Source organism: Aspergillus luchuensis, chromosome 7 (genome assembly GCF_016861625.1).
Source record: "Aspergillus luchuensis IFO 4308 DNA, chromosome 7, nearly complete sequence".
NCBI lineage: Eukaryota > Fungi > Ascomycota > Eurotiomycetes > Eurotiales > Aspergillaceae > Aspergillus > Aspergillus luchuensis.
Window position 1 is genome coordinate 509,663 of NC_054855.1, and position 24,241 is coordinate 533,903.

At 52.5% G+C, this 24,241-nt stretch overlaps 9 protein-coding genes across 9 annotated transcripts; 6 read left to right on the plus strand and 3 right to left on the minus strand.

Moving 5' to 3' along the window:
- Positions 1-110: 110 nt before the first annotated feature.
- Positions 111-3,349, plus strand: AKAW2_70213S (uncharacterized protein; the record flags this gene model as incomplete). The annotated part of the gene is made up of 5 exons (XM_041682769.1): positions 111-725; positions 789-1,466; positions 1,524-2,207; positions 2,262-2,711; positions 2,762-3,349. 5 exons carry the CDS (start codon positions 111-113, stop codon positions 3,347-3,349), a joined length of 3,015 nt encoding a protein of 1,004 aa, XP_041547097.1.
- Positions 3,350-4,192: 843 nt separating this feature from the next.
- On the plus strand, positions 4,193-5,587 carry AKAW2_70214S (putative tubulin-specific chaperone c; the record flags this gene model as incomplete). The annotated part of the gene is made up of 4 exons (XM_041682770.1): positions 4,193-4,313; positions 4,396-4,556; positions 4,605-5,327; positions 5,381-5,587. 4 exons carry the CDS (start codon positions 4,193-4,195, stop codon positions 5,585-5,587), a joined length of 1,212 nt encoding a protein of 403 aa, XP_041547098.1.
- An 830-nt stretch (positions 5,588-6,417) lies between these two features.
- On the minus strand, positions 6,418-7,953 carry AKAW2_70215A (uncharacterized protein; the record flags this gene model as incomplete). Its single annotated transcript, XM_041682771.1, has 4 exons — positions 6,418-6,497; positions 6,550-6,767; positions 6,820-7,687; positions 7,734-7,953. The coding sequence occupies 4 exons, from the start codon at positions 7,951-7,953 to the stop codon at positions 6,418-6,420; spliced, it is 1,386 nt and encodes a 461-aa protein (XP_041547099.1).
- A 289-nt stretch (positions 7,954-8,242) lies between these two features.
- On the minus strand, positions 8,243-8,896 carry AKAW2_70216A (uncharacterized protein; the record flags this gene model as incomplete). The annotated part of the gene is made up of 1 exon (XM_041682772.1): positions 8,243-8,896. One exon carries the CDS (start codon positions 8,894-8,896, stop codon positions 8,243-8,245), a length of 654 nt encoding a protein of 217 aa, XP_041547100.1.
- Positions 8,897-9,665: 769 nt separating this feature from the next.
- AKAW2_70217S (coatomer subunit alpha) lies at positions 9,666-13,722 on the plus strand (the record flags this gene model as incomplete). Its single annotated transcript, XM_041682773.1, has 8 exons — positions 9,666-9,695; positions 9,792-9,841; positions 9,902-10,221; positions 10,275-10,610; positions 10,667-11,633; positions 11,684-12,279; positions 12,328-13,412; positions 13,468-13,722. The coding sequence occupies 8 exons, from the start codon at positions 9,666-9,668 to the stop codon at positions 13,720-13,722; spliced, it is 3,639 nt and encodes a 1,212-aa protein (XP_041547101.1).
- Positions 13,723-14,289: 567 nt separating this feature from the next.
- AKAW2_70218A (flavin-linked sulfhydryl oxidase) lies at positions 14,290-15,021 on the minus strand (the record flags this gene model as incomplete). Its single annotated transcript, XM_041682774.1, has 2 exons — positions 14,290-14,770; positions 14,840-15,021. 2 exons carry the CDS (start codon positions 15,019-15,021, stop codon positions 14,290-14,292), a joined length of 663 nt encoding a protein of 220 aa, XP_041547102.1.
- Positions 15,022-15,659: 638 nt separating this feature from the next.
- On the plus strand, positions 15,660-16,840 carry AKAW2_70219S (putative transcriptional regulator; the record flags this gene model as incomplete). Its single annotated transcript, XM_041682775.1, has 2 exons — positions 15,660-15,917; positions 16,010-16,840. The coding sequence occupies 2 exons, from the start codon at positions 15,660-15,662 to the stop codon at positions 16,838-16,840; spliced, it is 1,089 nt and encodes a 362-aa protein (XP_041547103.1).
- An 878-nt stretch (positions 16,841-17,718) lies between these two features.
- On the plus strand, positions 17,719-20,330 carry APL2 (putative AP-1 adaptor complex subunit beta; the record flags this gene model as incomplete). The annotated part of the gene is made up of 7 exons (XM_041682776.1): positions 17,719-17,795; positions 17,851-17,871; positions 17,942-18,073; positions 18,133-18,770; positions 18,827-19,395; positions 19,450-19,811; positions 19,874-20,330. The coding sequence occupies 7 exons, from the start codon at positions 17,719-17,721 to the stop codon at positions 20,328-20,330; spliced, it is 2,256 nt and encodes a 751-aa protein (XP_041547104.1).
- A 535-nt stretch (positions 20,331-20,865) lies between these two features.
- Positions 20,866-23,080, plus strand: TRP5_2 (tryptophan synthetase; the record flags this gene model as incomplete). The annotated part of the gene is made up of 3 exons (XM_041682778.1): positions 20,866-21,001; positions 21,065-21,368; positions 21,448-23,080. The coding sequence occupies 3 exons, from the start codon at positions 20,866-20,868 to the stop codon at positions 23,078-23,080; spliced, it is 2,073 nt and encodes a 690-aa protein (XP_041547105.1).
- Positions 23,081-24,241: the final 1,161 nt, after the last annotated feature.

The window sequence follows — 24,241 nt, forward strand, 5'->3', positions numbered from 1 at the left end:
TGTCGATGATCGGATCTCCTTGTCGTGCCCCCCAAACCAGTCATCTGGTGATCGAACTTTAGTCTGCTCGCTCGCTCTTATGTCCGTGGCCTGCCATCCCGGTTCTCCCCATGTCACATCCGCTGGTGGCAGCCGTGTGGGAACAGCTGGGCCGCCGTGATCTTGCCCACATCCTACGCGAAATCATCGGAGAGCATGCGCTGGACATCGCGCTCTACCAACAGGATGCCAAGGCATCCGTTGAGCCTCTCACCCGCTCCGTCTTCTGGATCAAGACCATCTTCGACGCCCAGCGAACCTATCTTCAGGGTTTGAGCCATATTCGCGACTGTCACCCTTACTTCCTGCCCTATCTGCTCCCCACCGAGACCATCTTCTCGGCTCTGATGTACCTAGTCAAAGTCAAAGTCGAGCTCTTTCCCTCCCATAAATCAACCGATGGCGACTTCATTCGATACAGACTCCTCATCGCGCATACGCTACTCACCGGTATTCGAGTGCTCCTGTTGCGCGGGGAGGCGATTGATACCGACCGGAAGTTCCAGTTTGAGCGAGCCATGAGAGCGGCCTGGAGGAACCCGGACCTTTCAAATGTCGAGCGCTTCCTGATTAGTGATTTTCTGCCCAAGGCCCTAACTAGTATTGGATCCCCAGATCTGTCAGCGAGTCAGGCCTTCCTGTTGGACTGTGGAAAGCCCTATCTTCCTCCTTTTGCAACGGGCCTTGTAAGTCTTGAAGACTTGTTAAGGAAACATGCTGTGATGGGACAGAAACTTACTACTTCTTAGTATCCACTTTCGGGCGCTCCAGAGAGGCTTATCACTGATCTTCTGACGAACGTGATGAAGAATGATGCGGATCAGTTGGTGTCCTTCTGTCTCTTATACGATATGCTTTGGGCAGTAGACTCCGCCATCATCCAGTGTCACATTGATCGCCGTCGGATTTCCCAAGAACAGGGCTACACCAGTCCGGCAGCATATAAAGTGGACGAGTCCTTCAATCAAGCACAGGAAATAAAGAAAAAGCTCACAAGGACTGTCCTGGCTGCCTTCGATGACGAGTTCAATACCGCACCTCTTCGCATTTTCGCAACGATCATCTTAAGTCAAACTGCCGAAGAACACCCGCCCCTACAGACACGGAGGATTCGGGATACTTGGCATCAAATGGCTCCTATCCGGACTTCATGGGAGAAGGCATCTAGCCAGTTTGTGCGGTGGCTTATCAACCGCCGCGTGCAAATGTGGGATTGTAACGGGGAATTAGAAGCATTCTCCCATGATTATCAACAACACCTTACGCAGTGGTTGCAGAGCTCTTCTGCAGCCGAAGCCGATCCGAAACCTCAACCTAAGACTTCCCGTGTCAGCGCAGTCTACGTCGTCAACTGCCCTGCGGTGCATCCGGTTCCTGGACCACTACTGGAGGAAAGCTTAAAGGCCCATGACAAAGGTGCTTACGAGGTAGGAGCGGAATCTTGATGGTCCTGCTTGTGATTGTGCAGTGTTAACATTGATTAGCAATTACAAGGGAGCCCCGAATTTCTGACGATGGATATCGACTGTCCTCTATGCCCAGGCAACAAGAGGGTTCAGCATGCTCGGATGATCGAGCCTCTCGAGCAGTTATCAGATGCCTTACATTTCTTCTCAGACTCGGAGGCAGAGCGGCGTCATTCTCTTCTTGATTCGACCTCGAGGAACACCACGTCCTGTTCCAGCTCTCTCAGTCACTCCACCAGTCAGTCCTCACGGCTTGAGTCCGACCCGTCAAAACGCCCGATTTCACCCAGCTCGAATCCAGCCCCGTTGTCGAAGGTAACGAGCAAGCAGGCTATCGCCACCACGACCGAAGTCTTCAGTCCGATCCTATCACGTAGTAGGACGGACCAGTCATTTGACAGGCAAGCGATCAAAACCCTTTCACGCGACCTCAGAAATGTCAAGCTCCCCTTTGGAGGCGGGGCATCGCTCTTCAGGAGGAACTCGGCCAGAGGACATCAGTTACCTCGTCAACCTCGGTTCTGCTTCTCGACCTCAGGAAGCTGCCTGCTGTTCTGGGGTGCAGGCAGCAACTGGGTGATGAGGTTCGAAACAAGCGTAGGGGACGGTAAAAAGCCCAAGGGTCACAAATATGATATTCCGGGCGTGCAACAAGCCGCGGCAGGAGACCAGCGGTGCGCCGTCCTGGCTTCTGTTGGACAGGTGTGTATTCACCACTTGTCCTTGACTTTGTGAACTGGATACTAACAAACACAGCACTACGAGCTCGTCGTGTTCGAGAACGACAGCGACGTTCCCCAAGCTTACCTCACCATCGAAACAGAAAACCAGACCTTTCCCGTTACCTGCATGGTGATGTCACGCAACGATCGGTATGTTGCGTTCACCCTTCAAGACCAGGTTCGAGTATACGAGATATGCACACGAACTATCCAGAGAGTCTCGCTAGGTAGTGGCATGGATCGGTCGTCGGACTTTGGTCACCGGTCTGTGATGGGCGCGTCCCCCAATGCCAAGGGGACGGCATATCAGGGGAAGAGACAGGAGGCTATCATCGAGAGGAAGTTGCAATTTTCTCCAAATGGAAAACACTTCGCCATTGCGACCCATCTTGGAGACCACTATGCCTACGTTGACGTGTGGAACTGCACGTTTCAGCAATGGAGCATTGTCCCTGACAAGTCGAAGTCGCTCAAGCTTCCGTCGGTATGTATCTTCGTTCTCATCGAAAGAAATGTGTCACTAACTATTCCTAGTGGACAAGCAACGACGGGGACTTTACGGGTGTGTTTTATGATGGGACACAGCATGCGGTTCTCCTTACGGCCTTCTTCGCGAAAGAATACCCCTCATTCTTTTCGATGTTGGATGACAAGACGACGAACGACTCCTTCAGTACTCGAGTGGTGCATGCGGCGCAGTCCCCCTCCGGGACACGATTCATTTTAGCAAACGGGATGTGCGAAGTATACGTGGGTGATTCCAAGGCCAACGGGCGTCTTCAGCTTTCGCGGGTGAGGAAGGCTTCTTCCAAGATTAGCCCGTCTGTCTTCCGACCAGGACAACTGGCATTGTCCTTCCCTCAGGAAACCGAGGTGCTTGCCTTCTGGGTTAAGGCGGGCAAACTGGTGCTGAGGTCGGTCCGCATGCAAGACGGCATTGAGACGACCAGCGACTGTGATCTGCGATCCGATTTCGACCGACTAGTAGTTGAGCGGCCCATGGCAGCTGATTTCCATACTCAACGTCGACGGCATTCGTTGCTCTCGACCGAACTACTGGCCGAGATCGATGGTCTTCCCTCTCTTCCCCGGCCCGATCTGCCAGAGCTATCGTCGACGTGATTCTGAAGGGAAAAATGAAGGTGGAGTCTGGCGGCTGACAATTGGCGTTGGCGCTTTGGAATAAAAGGCTACAATGCATTCTGGCTGTATGTGTGATGAGCTACTATATATTCTGATTTAATGTGCAATGAATGTATGAATTGTATGCTATCCATAATATACTACTTACTTTCTTCCATAATAATTTTATGTCAATTCGGGAGTGGCCGCTGTCGTGGCCCGAAAGGGACTAGTGCGGGGACGCCAACAACGCGGAGGGCGAGAATCGCCGAATTCCGAACGGCCCGGTTAGTCGACGTCACCAACCATCTTCTGGGAGTCAATTGCTCTCTCGTAGCAGAACTGACCCAGTGAATTCTGGTCTCGTGCCACCACGAGCTGGACACGCTGCTTGTGCATGTCGTCCTAACCTACTGGGGTGGGTAATGCTGGATTCCCTTTGCTTCAATTCCGGGGTGTCCGGAGGTGGACCGGCGGGTGATCGACTCGGCATTGGCCATCGAAGCGCGCTTGCCCCTCTCTGTCTTCCCCCTATCGCTGGGGTGGACTGATGCCCTGTCGTGCATTGGACGTGAATAGCTAATCCTTCGTGTGTCTGGAGCTTTCTAGCATTCTGCTCCCTTCAGCAAGGCCACATTTACCATCTCCTGCCTTTTCAGTCCCCAAAATTCAAGCTCCAACCTCTGTTGTCCCGGCTGCAAAAAGTGAAGCGAGCTCGGGTCGACGTCATCAATACATCTCATCCGCCCCGTTCTTCCAACCCCAAAACATCGTCGACTCGCAGTCTTCTCGTCCTTTCCCTATCCTCTTATACTTTCTACCTTCATCTAAATCATCGCCATCATGTCGATGTCTGAGTTTGATCCGGCCCGTCGGCCCTCTCAGTCCGAGAATCAAACCATTCTCAAGTCCGAAATTCCCTTGAAGGAACGGTTCTTCCGCTATTTTCAGCATGAGATCACCGGTATGATTGAGCTGATCCGGCTGATTACCTATGCTCTTCCTCTTTTCAGAAGAGAGGAATCTGACCCCTGTTCTTCCTGTAGCGCTCCAGGAACAGATGGATCGGCTGGCCGATACGTCGTTAGTGGGAGGTGAACGGACAGACGCAACCGATCACTGTCTGGCGGGCATTGCGCGCTTGTCCAACGAGGTCAAGGACGCAGCCAGCTATATCCCAACCTATGATCAGCGGATATATGCTGAGGTACACATCCACGCGCCTGAGTAACGCTTGCCATACTGACTTCTCCAGGCCATCAAAGCTCTGCAGGACAAACTCGTCGAGACTCGAGCTGCAGTCGAACCACGACCAAAGTTTAGCTTCAAGACCAAGAAGAATGCATCCGCCATTTCGCTGTCCGATGCAGCGCATCTCGCCGCTCAAGGTCGACGCAGTATCCCTGGGTTCCCCTCCCCTGACACATCATCGGTTAGCTCGTCCGCGACACAAACCCCCATGTATCCGTCAACGCCTCTGAACGAGCCCGACAACCGCCTCCATCTACAAAGACCGGAGCTTGCTCCGACCTCTATCCCTGCATTCACAGTGGATGAAGATGAGGACAAACCCAAGTCAGACGTAGGAGGTGGATTCGCCGCAACGGCCGTGTCCTCGGTGTCTGTTAACAACCACCATAATCTGCACATCATGCTGCCGTCCTCAGGCTCAACCGCAACTGTGCCGGCATCTATTACCCATCTTCGCCACTGCGTAGTCGACATGTCCATTCCCACCGCCAACGGAAAACCGTATACCAGCTTGACCATCAAGAGCGTCAAGGAGAGTCTCCTCGTTTGTGGCCAGATCAACGGCCCGGCCCATATCACGGGGGTGGAGAATAGCATTCTCGTGGTTGACTGTCGACAGTTCCGGATGCACAACTGCTCCAATGTAGACGTCTACCTCAGCTGTTCCAGCAACCCGATCATCGAGGACTGCAGCAATGTCCGATTCGGTCGGAAACCCCGCGTTTACGTAGGTTGCCTCTATAACCATGTCCATCCTTCTACTAACGATGATAAATCCAGACGCTCGATCACGATCGCCCAGATGACGAAGACCACTGGAGCCAGGTCGAAGATTTCAAATGGATCAAGCCGGAACCCAGTCCCAACTGGAGCCTGCTGGATGCCGAAGACGCCGTGCCGGAAGAAGTCTGGGCGGAGATTGTCCCGGGCGGTCCAGGCTGGTCGCTGGATGATATTCTGCGTGCGATCAATATTTCATCTCATTAACTGAACGTTTTGCCAGTAACGAGCTGAGGAGGAGGGAATTGGCGTCCGATTTAACGAGTGTCGTAGTTGCAATTACTGCATTATGAATGCGATGGGGACAAACAAGGTAAACATATTCTATGTACGGGACTGGGTTCCGCGATGCGAGTGTTGCTTCTGAAGTACTCTCTTCTCTTGAGTGGTAGTCAATTTAAGGCAGCTGGGTAAATATATCTGGTGTCGGACCCCACACGGATTCATTTATTACTATTTATTAGTATCCGCCTCTTATGGTTCAATTTAAATATCCACTTGACGGTGTCCTGAGTATTTTTGAGTTGTCGCTGCAATTTAATGGTTGCACTCGTGATGCTGAATGACCGCGTCGCCCGCAAAAATATATTCACACAACTACAAATAACCTAGTAGCCACTATTATACCAACCATCACAGAACTGTTACAGAACCTGAATTCTTTTAAATCTATAACCTCACTCTACACACCAACACCTGATCACTATCAAGACCATACCCCGACCCATTTCGCATACCTGAACCCGACGCGAAATTCATGAACCCTGACTAAGTAGTAATAGAAGTGCAGCTCCCTTGTTAACTAGTTCCAACTACTAGTACCTCTAAAGACCAGATTTAGAGGAACGGAACTAAATGGATACCATTGCAGTGAAGCACGTGGCTATTTGCTTTAAAGGGATGAGTTAGCCAGAGCCGAGGGTCTAGTCCAGTGTGGCAGTTCTCTACAGGCTTCAGCAACAGGGTAGTTTTCGAGTCATGTCATTTCATTTCATTTCAATACTTGTTTTTGGGGTTCGTCACTACTTTTGAAGCTTTCATTCGCCATTCCAGGTCGTCGGCACTTTGGGATAGTTCTTCGCATCCAATCCGAGATCTTCATAGATGGTGTCATCGCCTAAATAGAAGTTAGTCATCTGATCGCAACATAGTTAGGCTTGGCAACTTACCCCGTAGAGCTTCAATCCGCTCTTCATTCTCCTGTTCCAACTTCTCTAGTTCCTCGCCGGGCTGTGCTTCGTTGGCCTGCTTGTCGCCCTCTTCGGCTGTCGCGGCCTTGCCCAGGTCGTCGGTAGCCTCGCCGATCATCAGGAATTGTGCGTTGGGGTAGTCGATAAATTCTGGCTGCAACGGGACCCAACGGTAGTCGCCGAACTTTTCGCGCACACTAGTATTATCAGCAAATGTCTCTGGAATGATCTGGGGCTGCTATAGTGTACCTTTCGGGATACTCGGGGTCCTTTTGGATCTGAGCATAGGATGGGCCGGGGTATTTAGGGTTCTTCGACTGGATGACCCAACTGCCTCGAGAATGCAAACCAAAGTCTTCCTGGATGGATCCGATAGTCTCCGGAATGGTCAAGACATAAGCCAAGTGAGACGCCCGAGTCGTAGATGTGATGGCGTAGACGCCCTCAGCAAACGGTCTGGCCTCGGGAACGGTTCGCTCACCACGGGTAGACGTTTCGTATGTATCGCCAGCAATGAAGGTCTCTTGGAGTGACTTCATACTCTGTCCAGCCTTTTCGACGAACCCCATGTCACGTTCTTTACCAGAGGTAGGAAATTTCTTCTTGGGCAGCATCAATAGCCGGCACTTTGCGCCAGGCTCCACAGAGCCCTGCTGTTGATTCAATGTGGCACCAATGGGTGTTGGTCGCAGCACCAGGAAGCTCCGGGCAACATCGCTAACGCTTTGCGGGTCGGTCACATTTACGCGCGGTCGGTAGAAGAAATAGATGATTCCCTTTTCGAGTACGTTTGATGCGACCTTCTCCTCCCGCTCCTGGGATGTCTTGACACCGGCTTCGGCGCTGTCAGCAGCAGGAGCGGGTTTCTCCTCTTGCTTTGTCTCTGGCTCAGCCTCGCGTTTCTCCTCACTCTTTTCTTCTGGTTTCTCCTCTACATCCTTTTCTGGCTTCTCCTCGGGTTTTTCATCTGGTTTTGGTTGATCCTCAACTTTGTCGGCAGGCTCAGCTGGTGCCGCTGCGGGCTCTTCATCCGTCTTCCGCGGTTCTTCCTTTTCGACAGGCTTCTCAGGTTCTTCTTCAGACTTCGACTCTGGCTTTTCCGGCTCTTCCGCACGTTCTGATCTCGTCAGCCCGAATCTCCATAGATTGATGGTACACCATACCTTCTGTTGTCTTCACTTCTTCCTCGGTCGTCGGCTGCTGATTTTCCTCGGGCTTTACCTTGTCATCCTCCTTCTTTCCTTTCTTCGGTGCAGGGCCCTTGTCAGTGGTTTCCTTACGCTTTGCGCCAGCAGGACCTCGGCTCTTGACATCCGGAGCAGCCGCAATGGCTTCCTTCGCCTTCTGAGCCGCTTGACGGGTAGACGTTCTAGTGGCGGCCATTGTAGCAATATGGGTCAACTTTATGAATATTCAATAGGCCAATTGGAAAGGTATGCACACAGGGACCACGAGCAGAGATGAATGGGTGAGGGGCATGAACAATCGACTGGTGGTCGCCAATGGAAGTCGTTGAGATTCGCCGGAAATGGCGATGAGAACCGCGTGACGTCATACAGGGTCCAGCCCGTTCTGGCTAGCGCCGCGTCAACTACGTCACGTGTCGCATATAGATTCGGAGAATTGGGACGAAAGGATGAGCGACAGTGTCAATCTCCCGGAATAATATCGCTCATTCATCTAGGTCCATTGCGTCGGCATCAGTGTGACTGGAAGGCTGGGTTGCACTGTCATCTGTTGACGGAGACCTTGAACTGTAGCCCCCCGACGAGGTGGTTTCGCTGCTATCGTGTTGCCAGATCATCCCCGGGGACAAATGGTCCCTCGCGCATCTGCCTTTTCGGCGCCTCCTCTTGGGACCCTCATTGGACTCATCACGCTGAGCATTGGGTATCGAGTCGCAAGATGATTGTCGGAATGGTCGAGATGAACCGGTTGCTGTCGCGGAAGGCTTTCTTTTCTTCCCTCTCGTCCGGCTAGCGCTTTGGTCTGAGTCGCACTGGAGCCCCTCCATCGAGTCCACCAGCTCTCCCTGCCAGATCTCTGAGTTGTCTCCAACAAGTAAACGTATCGCCGGTTTGTCTGTGGTCTGTCCTGCAGCCTCGGCAGGCTCATCGTCTGGCTCCTCAATAGAATACGGTAGAACTACATCCGCATTCGCCTCATGTTTGTGAATGGTTGGTGAATTACCTTCCAAAGGAACTGTATCTGCTCCAGACGAGATTCCCGGATCGCCTTGCGTGTTGCATGGTTGAGATGTAAAAGCTCTTGATCCATCGTGTGGTTGAAACGTAGGGGGGCTTTCATTTTCAAGAATTTCCGTCATCCTGAGTCAGCCAAAGTCCAAAAGAGCGAATCTTGTATGGACGAAATTGCCCTTCTGAAGGTTAGCTGCTGCTCTGTAGAGCGTGACGCAAACCGCGCATGCGTTGCGAAACGGAAACGAGGATAATTCAATAGCGAACAAAGTCACGCGATGACGCTTTTCCATTGATTTAGATGTATGAACATATGAGACAAATGAAATTTCACAACCACGGCTTCAACCGCTTGTTGTAACAGACAGAAATGGCCCAGATAAGAGAAATCATGTCGGATGGTACTATCCTGAGGGGCCCAGAGGAGAGATGGACCCGACGGGGGAGATCCCGAAGAAGCATCGAGAAGGGGGAGAGTGAGATCACACTCGAATAACCTCCGCCGAACTCCACTCGAACCGGAGTGAAGGAGGCAGAACTGCAGCTTTGACTAAGTCCCCCAAGTAAATTAAGATCAGTGTAATGTCTGCCCCAGAATGTAAGAGAGAGCCTAAAAGAAGTGCCTGGCAGCTGCTCACCGCCGGGCCCATCATTGGCCCGCGGGACTCGCTTATTGGCTGCGACACAATAAGTCCACGTTTACCGCCATCCAAGACGGAACCACCAGCTGCCCAGAGTGACTGAGTCCAGACACTCCGAACTCCCCCCGTCTTCCCCCCTTTGCCCATTCTCTCCCGCCGTTGTTGTGGATGCGGTGGTCGCCTTTTTGACCTCTCTTAATACCTGAGTGCGGAGCTTGCTTCTCTATGGTGCGGCTCCGGCCAACCCTCCTTCATTATGCAGTCCTCCCCAAACATGCTCACCAAGGTCCGCTATCCCCTCCCCCATTGCCAGCTCCCCCCTATCGCCGCGGAGCTGCTGCTGCTTTCAGGAACAGGAACTAATCTTCATCCTATTTGATAGTTTGAATCCAAATCCTCCCGCGCAAAGGGAATTGCCTTCCATCCCAAGCGGTCAGTGGACAATTGTCCTATTCAACGCGTCGCAAACGAGTTCGGCTGACCCTCGAACAGGCCATGGATCCTAGTATCCCTTCATTCATCCACCATCCAATTATGGGATTACCGCATGGGAACTCTCATTGATCGCTTCGAAGAACATGATGGCCCCGTTCGTGGCATTGACTTCCACCCGACACAGCCCCTCTTCGTTTCCGGAGGTGACGACTACAAGATCAAGGTCTGGAACTACCAGACTCGTCGTTGCATGTTCACACTGAATGGCCATCTGGACTACGTACGGACGGTATTCTTCCATCATGAGCTGCCATGGATCCTTTCATGCTCGGACGATCAGACCATCAGAATCTGGAACTGGCAGAACCGCTCCTTGAGTAAGTCGGAATCTGGCCACCTGTCCGGAGGAGTGCTGACAATGGCTTCACAGTCTGCACCATGACCGGCCACAACCACTATGTAATGTGCGCGCAGTTCCATCCTACCGAAGACCTCATCGCCTCCGCCTCCTTGGACCAGTCGGTTCGCATCTGGGATATTTCGGGTTTGCGGAAGAAGCACTCGGCCCCGACGTCCATGTCCTTCGAAGACCAGATGGCCCGCGCCAATCCCGCCCAGGCAGATATGTTCGGAAACACTGATGCGGTGGTGAAGTTCGTTCTGGAGGGTCACGACCGGGGCGTCAACTGGGTGTCTTTCCACCCAACCCTGCCCCTGATTGTCTCCGCGGGTGACGATCGTCTCATCAAGCTGTGGAGGATGAGTGGTACGTCAAGATACTTGTTAAGGAGATATGGATTTCAGGCTGACACGGATGTATAGACACAAAGGCATGGGAGGTGGACACTTGCCGTGGACATTTCCAGAATGCCTCTGCTTGTCTGTTCCACCCACACCAGGACCTGATCCTTTCCGTTGGTGAGGACAAGACTATTCGGTGCTGGGATCTGAACAAGCGCACATCCGTCCAGTCGTTCAAGCGCGATTTGGACCGCTTCTGGGTTATTGCTGCTCACCCGGAGATCAACTTGTTCGCTGCTGGTCACGACACCGGTGTCATGGTGTTCAAATTGGAGCGTGAGCGCCCTGCCTCGGCCGTCTACCAGAACCAGCTCTTCTACATCACGAAGGAGAAGCACGTCAAGTCGTATGACTTTGCCAAGAACGTCGAGACCCCTCCTATGCTGTCGTTGCGCAAGCTCGGATCCCCTTGGGTGCCGCCTCGCACCCTCTCTTACAACCCCGCTGAACGTGCCATCCTGGTTACCTCTCCTACCGATAGTGGCGTGTACGAACTGATTCACCTCCCGCGCGATGCCACTGGTGCCGTTGAGCCTACGGATGTCAAGCGTGGTCAGGGCTCTTCTGCTGTCTTTGTTGCCCGCAACCGATTCGCCGTCTTCAGCCAGGGCAACCAACAGGTGGACATCAAGGATCTGAGCAACTCGACCACGAAATCGATCAAGCCCCCGGCCGGCACCACTGACATCTACTTTGGCGGTACTGGATGCCTGCTCTTCATCACGCCCACCAACGTTGTCCTCTTCGACATCCAGCAGAAGAAGCAACTGGCGGAGCTGGCTGTGAGCGGTGTCAAGTATGTTGTCTGGTCTAACGACGGCCTTTACGCTGCTCTGCTCAGCAAGCACAACGTCACTATTGTGACCAAGTCCCTTGAGCAGGTGAGCAGCTTGCACGAAACGATCCGGATCAAGAGCGCAGCCTGGGATGACGCTGGCGTCCTTCTCTACTCCACCTTGAACCACGTTAAATACTCCCTTCTGAACGGGTATGTCTCCTTAAAAGTGGTGAATGCTTTACATACTGACAACTTCGCAGTGACAACGGTATCATTCGCACTCTGGACCAGACGGTCTACCTCGTCAAGGTCAAGGGTCGCAATGTCTACTGTCTGGATCGTAATGCCAAGCCTCGCGTTCTGGAGATTGACCCTACCGAGTACCGTTTCAAGCTTGCCCTTGTCAAGAGGAACTACGATGAAATGCTTCAGATCATCAAGACTTCCAGCTTGGTCGGTCAAAGTATCATCTCCTACCTGCAGAAGAAGGGTTACCCTGAGATCGCGCTGCAGTTCGTACAAGACCCCCAGACCCGCTTCGAGCTCGCGCTGGAGTGCGGCAACCTGGAGGTGGCTATTGAGATGGCTAGGGAACTCGACCGTCCCAAATTGTGGAGCAGACTCGGAGCTGAGGCTTTGGCTCATGGTAATCACCAGACGGTTGAGATGGCCTACCAGAAGCAAAGGAACTTTGACAAGCTGTCTTTCCTGTACCTCTCCACTGGTGACCAGGAGAAGCTGTCAAGAATGGCCAAGATTGCCGAACACCGTGGCGATTTCACCTCGCGCTTCCAGAATGCGATCTACCGTGGCGACGTTGAAGACCGGATTCAGATGTTCAAGGAAGTTGACCAATGTAAGTCAAACACTAGCAGTTATAACGGGTTTCGCTAATCAGTCAAAGATCCCCTCGCATACCTCACTGCCAAGTCTCATGGACTGACGGAAGAGGCTGAGTCGATCCTCGAGGCTTGCGGGCTTACCGAGGACCAGATCACCCTCCCCTCCATCGAGGAGCCTGCACGGGTCCCCCACCCAATTGTCCCCACCTTCAAGTCCAACTGGCCTGTCAAGGCTGCTGGTCATTCCTCATTCGAGAAGGCCCTTCTTGGAGAGGTTGGCGCCGGCGACGAGGAGGCTGCGGCGATCGAGTTTGAGCCCGAGGAGGAGGACGAGGCTATCACTGCACGCGACACCCTCGAGGATGAGGAAGAAGACGTTGCTGGCTGGGACATGGGAGACGAGATCAATGTCGAGGAGGACGTTGACTTTGTGAACGTGGACAGCGCAGAGGCCGGTGCAGGCAGCACCGAGGCCGACCTGTGGGCGCGCAACTCCCCTCTAGCAGCCGACCATGTCGCCGCTGGCTCCTTCGAGACTGCTATGCAACTGCTTAACCGTCAAGTCGGAGCGGTCAACTTTGCTCCTCTCAAGCCGCGGTTCTTGGAGGTGTACAAGGCCTCCAAGACTTTCCTCCCAGCGACCACTGGCCTGCCCCCGTTGGTCAACTATGTGCGCCGCACTGTCGATGAGACGGATAGCCGCAAGGTCCTGCCTATCATCCCGAAGGACCTGGAGACAATCGCCAACGTGGATCTGCAGGAGGGTTACGCCGCCATGCGGGCCAACAAGCTGGAAGATGGCGTGCGGATCTTCCGCAACATCCTAAACTCCGTTCTGGTCAACACTGTCTCGTCCGAGGCGGAGGTGGAGCAGGCCAAGAAGATCATCGAGACTGCTCGGGAATACATCCTGGCCATGTCTATTGAACTGGAGCGCCGTTCCATCCCCACTGACACTCCCGACAACCTCAAGCGAAGCCTCGAGCTTTCTGCTTACTTCACGATCCCCAAGCTGGAGGTTGCACACCGGCAATTGGCACTTATGGCTGCCATGAAGCTGGCCTTTGCCAACAAGAACTACTCTTCGGCCCTCAGCTTTGCCAACCGCATGCTGGCTAACGGTGGCTCGCCCAAGCTTCTGGAACAGGTAAGCAATACATGCCTTCCCCGTTGATGATCCGAGATGCTAACACATGAAATAGGCCAAGAAGATCAAGCTGCAATGCGAGCGCAGCCCGCAAGACAAGATCGACATCGAATTCGACCAATTTGCCGAATTCGATATTTGTGCTGCCTCGTTCACACCGATCTACGGCGGCTCACCGAGCGTGTCGGACCCGTTCACGGGCGCCAAGTACCACGAGCAGTACAAGGGCACCGTGTGCCGGATCTCGCAGGTGACGGAGATCGGCGCGCCGGCCAGCGGGCTGCGGTTGTTCGTCCCGGGTCAGTACTGAGGATGATGACGAGATGTGACGGCTTTCCTTTTTCTTTCTTCACGCTTGTAATTCCCCGTCTCGATGTGCAAACATGATAGAAATGGGCTTTCTCTGGTGGGGGAAAAAGGAGGATGGATTCTGGTTGGAGAGGAAATGTTGGCGCCCATGGCTGGAGGAAGCTCTCCTGCTTTGGATGGTCCCGATGTGTGAAATTCATAATTCCAGCGACGTTAGTATATTCATTCATCTATTTATTGTTATTGTTATTGTTTGATATACTTCTTTTTCAGTTCTTTTTCTTCTTTTATTCTTTTTGCGAGACTGTTCTTGTACAGATAAAGAGGTGAGATAGTATTATCATATCATATCATATCATGATCAGATGCAGAGTAGAGATATCCGTCACCCAATAGTTAGTATAGTACACAATGTAAACTCCCCATCTATCCCATCCTCACCATATCCAATGGTAGCAGCAGCAGCAGCAGCAGCAGCAGCAGCAGCAGCAGCAGCAGTCATCTATATCTATAATCTAATTATACACACTCCCCCATCCCCAACACGAGATTGAAAAAAAAAAAAAAATCACTCACACCTCCCATCCCCCCACCCCTTCCTCCACCTCTCCTCCCAAAACCTACAATCAAACTCACTCTTCCCCAATTTGCGATTCACCTCATTATGCGCCCTACACATCCAATCCCCGAACTCCTTCCGTCCGCCCAACCTGGGCTGATTCTCCCCACTCGGCTCCGCCATCCACGTCCGGAAGTCCTCCGCACACACCCAGCACGGATACAACTTCGAGAATATCCCCAGGAACTGGCGCATCTCGGACTGTTGTTCGCTGGACGCTTGCGCCGGGTACGACGCTGTCAATGAGTGCAGGAAGGTCCAGGTGGAGCGGCCGAGGGCTTCTGAGTCCGGTGGGCAGTCTGTGTAGCCGGGGGTGGTGGTGAGGGCTTTTGGGATGGTGGTGCTGCTGGTGCTGCTGGTTGTGGTGGGGGTTGATTTGGCTTGTTTGGTCAGGGCGCGCCAGGAGGCGGCGGAGGTGCAGAGGCGGCATCTATTCATGGGATGTGTTTGTTAGTAGGAGGGTTTGTGGGGAATAGGAGGGAAATGGGGGAAGGCGTACGGCTTTCCGTCCTTGTCGAGGATGACTCCGTTGGGGAGTTTGGTCATGCCTGCGGGGACGGAGTCATCTTTTGTTGTCGCTGGCGCTGGGGCTTGTTGTTGGGTGGAGGATGAAGGCGTAGCAGGTTGTTGGTGGATGAAGAGGTGTTTTTGTGTGTCTGATGGTGGCGTTGTGTCTGCCATTGTGGGTTATATAGGTTGGTGATTTATGCTGGTGGGAGGATGATGATGAAGGTATTCGGATGCGATGCGGAGAAGAAGTAGAACGCAGCGCAGCGCAGAAGTAGTCAATTCGGCCAAGTAGTATGTACACTGTAGGGTCTGGTATCCGAGCAGGGCAAAGACATGAAGGAGCAATATCCGCGACAGAGCTTAAGAGACAACTTCTGGGGAATTGATAGTGCTTGATTGGTAATGCAACAAAAGAATGTCTCCGTCGAATCCCTCCGGCTTCTAGAATTGCCATGTGCCTGCTTTGTCAGCCGAGAGTTATCTCCGCTGCTCCGCCTGTGCCTTGCCTGGAGCAAATGGAATATGATGGGGACGTCCAAGCTTCGTGGATCCGTACACTGTGGTTGATCAACTAATTGACTTGTTATATTTCGCGTCAACACGCGTTTCTGACTTGATTACTACTCCTGCTAAAATAGGCTTCTGTGCCTGACGAGATTATCAGACGTGCTGCCAGAACGCGATCGGTAACTTTATCGAACTAGCTAGCTAGCTAACTAGCGCCGTGTCCCCTCCTGCTAGGTACCACGCGACAGTTGAGGTTATCGCAACGCAGTGCCATCTACCCCCCATACAGTTATACAAGCGCAATGGCGCCACGATACGCCCTTTCAAGTTCGGAGCCCGAGTCGGAAGCTGAATCTGCGTCTGGTCGACCCGCCGATGATGTCTTGGAGAAGGCACTGCGTGATGCGGTTACGCAGGTGTACAAGTCGGGCAAGATGGAGGAATTGACGGTGAAGCGGGTGCGGCTAGCTGCGGAGAAGGAGCTCCAGTTGGAGGAGGGCTTTTACAAGACTCAGGGGGATTGGAAGACAAGGAGTGAGCAGATTATCAAGGATCAGGTGGTGAGTTTGCGGGTTCTGTTTGTCATAGTGTGCGATGGCTAAGAGTGTATAATGTTTGTGAAGATCATCTACTGACTTGCTGTTGTATACAGGAGGAGGAAGAGAAAGCTACCCAGGAGCCTGTGCCGGATGACGAGGAAGAGGCCGCTTCATCTGCCTCCGAAGACGCAAAGCCTGCCAAACGAGCGAGACCAGAGAAGCCATCGACATCGCGCAAGCGTCACAAGAAAAGCGCTTCGGAATCCGATGGCGGAGATGCAGCCAACGGATCACCAGACGAGGATGAAGACAAGGTAGAAAAGGTCCCGAAGAAACAGACCAAGGCAACACCAAAGAAGCAGCAATCACCTAAAACTTCTGAAGACTACGTTCAAGATTCGGACGAGGAAGAAGGGGCAAAGCCAGAGAAAGCCGAAGAAACGCCAAAAGACGACTCTGAGAGCGAACTTTCAGTTGTCCTCGACGAGGAGCCTAAACCGAAGCCGAACCGCAAGCGACAGAAAAGTGCCGAGGCACCCCCGCGCAAGGGCAGGAAACAGACCACGGCAAAGGGAAAGGATGCGGATATTGACCCGAACCAAGCAGAAATCAAGCGGTTGCAAGGCTGGCTTTTGAAGTGCGGGATCCGCAAGATGTGGGCACGGGAGCTGGCTCCCTACGATACGCCCAAAGCGAAGATCAATCACCTCAAGGGCATGCTGAAAGACGCAGGCATGGAGGGTCGCTACTCAGTTGAGAAGGCTAATCGTATCCGCGAGGAGCGTGAACTCAAAGCTGATCTGGAGATGGTCCAAGAAGGAGCCAAGCGATGGGGTAAAGAAAGCGGCAGCGAGAACAGTGATGATAGTCGACCAAAGCGGCGGCTGAATCGCGGGCGGAAGAGTCTGGCCTTTTTAGAGAGCGAGGGAGAGGAAACGGACTGAGATGGTGGGACGATCAATGTGCGGGTTGCTGCAGGATTTAGCTGTCGCAGTATCTGCCTGGCGCAGGCTGTGGGTCGTAATGACACTCGAGATAATTGAATAGTCCATGTTGGCACATCACGCCTTATTTCCCTGTCTTTGTTCCGCCCATACGTTGAGCCACCAGGCTAAAAACGGCGACGGAAGAGATGAAGAGGACGAGGTTATAGAACTGCATAGCATGTCAGTCAGTAATTGGGATCACCATAAAGCTATAGCTAGCTAGCGAGAGCTTACCGCTGTTCTGGAGTACTCGTTCTCTTCCGCCTCTGTTCTAGCCTCGACAAACAGGCGTCGGAGATTGGGTAGATTGGCCTAGTATAGAGATGTGAGTGGTAGCAGTTGAGGGGGTAATTTCAAGTTACATACCATAGCTCTGGTGGCAAGTAATGCTGTTTGAAAGGAGAAGGAAAGAAAGAAAGACGGAAGGCGGCGGCGGTGGTTGTGGTGGTGGTGGTGACGGGGAAGCCAGACCGGGGAAGAAAGAGAGCGGCTCAGGTTAAGTTAGTGTTGGGTCCAGACACTCACTCGCTCGACTCCCTAATTGTATCTGTCCTCCTTCCACTTCCTGCCCGGCCCTCTTGCTCCCCCCCATCAACCCCCCTCTTCCCTCCCTTAGGGTCTTTTTCTATACTTTCTGTCTTCTCTTCCTTTAACCTTGTCTTGTTTCCTTTTACTCGTCCAACCATCCTCTGCCGGATCGCTGCCCGTGTCCGGTTCACCCTGAAGCTCTCGCCGCCTCGCATTAATTCCCCGCAGTCTCCTGCATTCCCACTTCCGATCCCATCTGGTTTTGCGGAGGCGCGACCCCGTCGTCGCTGAAGCCCGGTTCGCTCAGCATGGCTATGAGTAAGATTAGGGGGGCCTTTGCGGTCCCCAGAAAAGGAGAGACCTTCGAATTGCGAGCTGGTCTTGTGTATGGTGTGCCCCGTGCCCGATCGGTGACCGACATCTTGCTGACCTCTCGACAGATCTCAATATGCATATGAACGGTACGTCGACATGAATCTGCCTATGGAGAACCGCCGATAGCCCGTGACACATTATCTGATGCGCGCATAGGAAGGAGTCCATTCAGAAGACCATCATGGCCATGACGTTGGGCAAGGACGTTTCCGCTCTGTTTCCGGATGTCCTCAAGAACATTGCGACCAGCGATCTCGAGCAGAAGAAACTAGTATACCTCTATCTCATGTACGTGTTCGCTCTTTGGTTGTCCAAGTGATCTTGACTAAACACTCCCTACGTACCAGGAACTACGCCAAATCTCACCCGGACCTTTGCATTCTCGCCGTCAACACCTTCGTACAAGACTCCGAAGACCCGAACCCCCTCATCAGGGCTCTCGCGATCCGAACAATGGGATGTATCCGCGTGGACAAGATGGTGGATTATATGGAGGAGCCCCTCCGCAAGACGCTTCGCGATGAGTCGCCATATGTCCGTAAGACCGCCGCGATTTGTGTAGCGAAGCTCTTCGACCTGAACCCCGCTATGTGCCTGGAAAACGGCTTCCTGGAGATGCTGCAAGAGATGATTGGTGATCCTAACCCCATGGTTGTCGCCAACTCCGTCACCGCACTGTCCGAAATATACCATGCTGCCCCTGAAACGCAAGCCCTCAAGGTGACCTCCAACACTCTGCGCAAACTTCTCATGGCCTTGAACGAGTGCACGGAATGGGGTCGAGTCACGATTTTGACTACTCTGGCCGAGTACAGAACCAATGAAGTGACTGAATCTGAACACATTTGCGAAAGGGTTGCTCCCCAATTCCAACATGCCAATCCTAGTGTTGTCCTGGCGGCCGTTAAAGTGGTATTCCTCCATATGAGGAACGTCAACTATGAGCTGGCGAAGAATTACCTGAAGAAGATGGCTCCCCCACTTGGTAAGATAACCATAGATTCTGCTGACCGACTGACTTGCTGATGTATTATGGTTCAGTAACGCTGGTGTCGTCGGCGCCCGAAGTCCAGTATGTTGCTTTACGGAACATTGATCTGTTGTTGCAGAAGCAGCCTGATATCCTGAACAAGGAACTGCGGGTCTTCTTCTGCAAGTACAATGATCCACCTTATGTTAAGTTCCAGAAGCTGGAGATTATGGTCCGCATAGCCAACGACCGCAACGTCGACCAGCTCCTGGCAGAGCTGAAGGAGTACGCGCTGGAGGTGGACATGGACTTTGTGCGTCGTGCCGTCAAAGCTATCGGTCAGGTCGCCATCAAGATCGAGAGCGCCAGCGAAAAGTGTGTCAACACCCTGCTGGACCTCATTAACACCAAGGTCAATTATGTGGTGCAAGAGGCGATCGTGGTCATCAAGGACATCTTCCGCAAATATCCCGGCTACGAAGGAATCATTCCCACTCTCTGCAAGTGCATCGATGAACTGGATGAACCTAATGCGCGCGCTGCGCTCATCTGGATTGTTGGTCAGTATGCGGAGAAGATCAGCAACGCGGGTGACATTCTTGCTGGTTTCGTGGAAGGCTTCAATGAGGAGTTCTCTCAGGTTCGTTTATTTTTCTCGCCAAGTCTCTCGACCAATTGCTGATCCTTTGTGCAGACCCAGCTGCAGATCTTGACCGCTGTCGTCAAGCTCTTCCTCAAGCGGCCCGAGAAGGCTCAGGGGCTTGTCCAGAAAGTGCTGCAGGCGGCCACGGCTGAGAATGACAACCCCGATGTCCGCGATAGGGCTTACGTGTATTGGCGTTTGCTGTCCAACACGAGCGACCCCAATGCTACGAAGAACATCGTATTGTCTGACAAACCGCCGATCGTCACCACAATCCACTCTCTTCCCCCGAATCTCCTCGATCAGCTACTGAGCGAACTATCCACCCTCGCATCTGTCTACCACAAGCCTCCGGAGCAATTCGTTGGACAGGGCAGATTCGGTGCAGATGCCGTGCAAAGAGCTGCCATCGAGTATGTTTTACACTCGCCTTGCAAAGCTGGTTACTCGGAATCCAGGCTAATGAAAATCCTAGGGAACAAATCCAAAACGCTCGGGAGAATCCGTTGGCGGCAGCGGCGGCAGCAGCAGCAGCTACTGGCAGTGCTCCGCCTCCGCAAGCCCAGAGCAACGTCGAGAATTTGTTGGATATCGACTTCGATGGCACCGCGCCGGCATCTGCTCAGAAAGAACCGGGCGCTGGGATGTCAGGTCTCGAAGGCCTTGCTGGAACGCCCGTGCGGGTGGAATCTCCGGCCGCAGGGGCACCTTCTGGAAGCAACAACCTGGACGACCTGCTCGGAGTTTTTGGCGATGGCGCCGCCGCCGCCGCCGCCCCAGCCAGCGGGAGCGGTGCTCCCAGTGGCGGTGCTGGTGCAGACTTGATGAATGGCTTTGAGGGGCTGGACCTGTCTGGAGGTGGCATGGCTTCACCACCTCCTGGAGGAAGCCAACCAAAGAAGACAAACGAGGATATTTTGTCGTTATTCTGAGCGCAATGAGCCATGTCTGTATGTTGGCGCACGATTTCGTATAGCTGAATCGCAGGTGCGGGAAGGTTGAGCCAAAAGCACACATAATTCTGTTGATGCATGCCGAATATAGATCTATTTTTCGTTACTCTAGCTTGGGGTCTATCTTGATACTACTCTTGTCTCTCTGCCTTTCTCCTGTTTGCCATTCTGGGTTTTTCCGCCCACCTGTATATCCATCTCATTGGACTTGACGAGCATTGATCTATTTTACGTATCCCTTACTTAATTGCACACTTCTTTCCCGGTCAACGCATTCAGGAAACCTTTCCCAACTTCAGGGGACTTGCTGACTTTGCATTTAACCATTCTAGCGGGGGGCCAGCAATGCTAGTTGGTCGGAACCAAAACCCTCCCTTGTCCGGGTGAGTCACGGCTGCTCATCCTGCCCAGACTTCCGGCAGTTTGTGAACCACTATAAATAGTCAAGCCATTCTCATGGCTCTCATCGCTTTTCTCCGACTGAAATTCATTGAACTCCTTCTATTACCGTGCAATGGATCAACTAAAGAAAACTTTCGCCCGGTGTGCGCAGGAGGGCCGGCCAGCCCTTGTGACTTATGTCACGGCTGGCTTCCCTACGGCAGCAGAGACTCCAGACATTATGCTTGCAATGCAGGCTGGAGGAGCAGGTATGCAATACCTCCTAGCTTGTATAAGTGACAACGTCCGCTGGTGTGCTAATGATGTGGTAGATGTCATTGAACTCGGTCTCCCTTTCACGGATCCTATTGCCGACGGCCCTACCATTCAAATGTCAAACCTTAAGGCGCTCGATAACGGTGTCACCATATCCTCTATGTTGCAAATGGTTAAGGATGCTCGTGAAAGAGGTCTGCACGTTCCCGTTCTCTTCATGGGTTACTATAACCCGATTATGCGTTATGGGGAATCCGAGCTCCTCGCTGCGAGCAGGACAGCGGGGGTGGATGGCTTCATCATTGTCGATCTACCGCCCGAGGAAGCTGTTCGATTCCGGAATCAGTGTAGGGATGCTGGGTTAGTTACCTTTCTAATACCAATTGTTGAGGCAACATGGCATTGCTTGACCATTCACTGACACGTATCCTTTGAGCAGTCTTTCCTACGTCCCATTGATAGCCCCGTCGACCACAGAGGACCGCATGAAAACTCTCTGCGGAATTGCCGATTCCTTTATATATCTTGTGTCCAGAATGGGTGTCACTGGCGTCACTGGCACTTTGAGTCACGATCTCCCGGAACTAATGAAGCGCGTGAAGCATCTTTCCGGCGGAGTACCGGTGGCCGTTGGCTTCGGCGTCAGCACCCGTGAACAGTTCCTCGGCGTCACTTCTGTCGCAGACGGCGCCGTCATTGGCAGTGAGATAATCGCCCAGCTGGCAAACGCCCCTGCAGGCCAGGGTGCAGCTATCATCCAAGACTACTGCTCTCAGATTACATGTCGGACAGTCAAGCCAACTGAACCTCACTCTGTCCCAGAGAACCCTCACTCATCTTCGTCATCACCATCATCAAACCTCCCTGTCTCAGAGCAGTCAACTGAAGCGCCCAAGCCCGGCCGCTTCGGCGCCTTCGGCGGCCAATACGTACCAGAAGCCCTAACGACATGTCTCAACGAACTAGAAGCCGGCTTCAACACCGCCATCGACGATCCAACCTTCTGGGCTGAATACCGTTCTTACTACCCCTACATCGGACGGCCCTCATCCCTACACCAAGCCCCACGCCTCACCTCCCACGCCGGAGGCGCCACCATCTGGCTAAAGCGCGAAGACCTCAACCACACCGGCTCACACAAAATCAACAACGCCCTCGGCCAGATCCTCCTCGCCCGCCGACTCGGCAAGACCGAGATCATCGCCGAAACAGGAGCCGGCCAACATGGCGTAGCAACCGCCACCGTATGCGCCAAATTCGGCATGAAATGCACCGTATACATGGGCTCCGAAGACGTCCGCCGCCAGGCCCTCAACGTCTTCCGGATGCGCCTCCTCGGCGCCACCGTCATCCCCGTAGAATCCGGGTCCCGCACACTCCGCGATGCCGTCAACGAAGCCTTTCGCGCGTGGATCACGCGCCTTAACACCACCCACTACATCATCGGCTCAGCTATCGGTCCACACCCCTTCCCCACAATCGTCCGCACCTTCCAATCCATCATCGGCCAGGAAACCAAAAACCAGCTGGCGCAGCAAATCAATCGTCTCCCTGATGCAGTGGTCGCCTGTGTAGGCGGCGGCTCTAACGCCGTCGGCATGTTCTACCCTTTCTCTGAAGACCCCAGTGTCCAGTTGATCGGCGTGGAAGCCGGCGGCGATGGTACCACCGGCCCGGAGCACCACTGCGCTACCTTATCCTCTGGGTCTGGCTCAGTAGGCGTGTTCCATGGAGTGCGGACGTACGTACTTCAAAACGAACATGGGCAGATCTCCGGTACGCATTCCGTGTCCGCGGGGCTGGATTATCCTGGGGTCGGACCGGAACTGGCGCATTGGAAGGAGGTGGGCAGAGCGAGGTTCATCTCGGCGACGGATGACGAGGCGCTGGAGGGGTTGAGGTTGTTGTGTCGGTTGGAAGGGATTTTGCCGGCGTTGGAGACGGCGCATGCGATTGCCAAGGTGGTGGATGTGGCGAGAGAAGTTGGAGTGGGTGGTCATGTTGTTTTGTGTGTTAGTGGGAGGGGGGATAAAGATGTTGATACGGTTATGGGGGTGGAGGGGATGGCTTAGGGAGGTTAGTATAATACTTGAGCTTTTTTTTTTTTTTTTTTTTTCTTTAATTTTCGGGATGTGTTTAATTCTATCAATTTAGTACTTTTTTCACTTAAATTTTCTACGGACCCCGAGTAGTATAAATGCAGCTTTTCTTAAAATGTCCATTGATATAATTGAGTGCTCATGACTTTCAATTGACATGAACCTCCAATATTAGTTAACTAGTGTAAATAATAAACAGAAATATGCACAGCAAAAGCTGCAGCTCACCCCCTGTATTAGTACGTCCAGGATGTGCAACGCTCAATGCAACACATGGGCTACTTAAAAAGTAGTAGTATAGATAACGCCATACCACCCCAATATGACCGATAATTATAGACAGTAGTTAGTAGCGGTCAACTATACGTAGTACCGTGTCACCGACATAATTCCGAGAATATTACCGAAGTGTACCCTCACGATAATTCATCTCAGTGTAGCGAAATGTCCTGATATTTTTAGTTCAATGATAAGACTGGAATAAAAATACCAGTTCGGAAATAATGTATGTAGCGAGGGCAGACAGACAGACAGACAGACAGCACAATAAAGTAGGAAAGTTATCGCTATCTATAATCTGGATCTGGCATAAGATAAAAAGATACCTACCGAATCGGACCCTTGTTCGGAACGGGGTTGATTGCTTTGATTAGAGTGAGTTTCCCGATAAGATCCGATTCCTGCAAGGTTTCCGCGTCGTATTCTTCAACTTACGGGTTATCGGGCCGTGAAGATTTGTCTATGAGTTAGATCACACCACACATGTCATTTATATTACTGGGTATTATGAGTTTTAGGGGACTGTATGTGAGATAATAAAATCAATCAACTAAGGTCCTTAAGGCTGTAGGGAGGTTTTCCCACTTTGGTTTTCTTTTATTTCTCATTACTTAGTGGGGGGGCTTTGTCCGTCCACTTTATTAGTCTCATTTATTGTCCGGCTTTGGAGAAGGAAGATTTGGAGAAATTGGAGAAAACTAACACCGATTGTTTAGTTTCAATTATCAACTCAATTCAGTCTAAAAATGCTCGGAGTAATATTTGGAATGTTGTTTCCGGTATAATAAAGTAAATCTGCAAAGTCTACATGTTGTAAAATTGGGTTAAGAAGCATTGATAATGCTGCAAAACAAG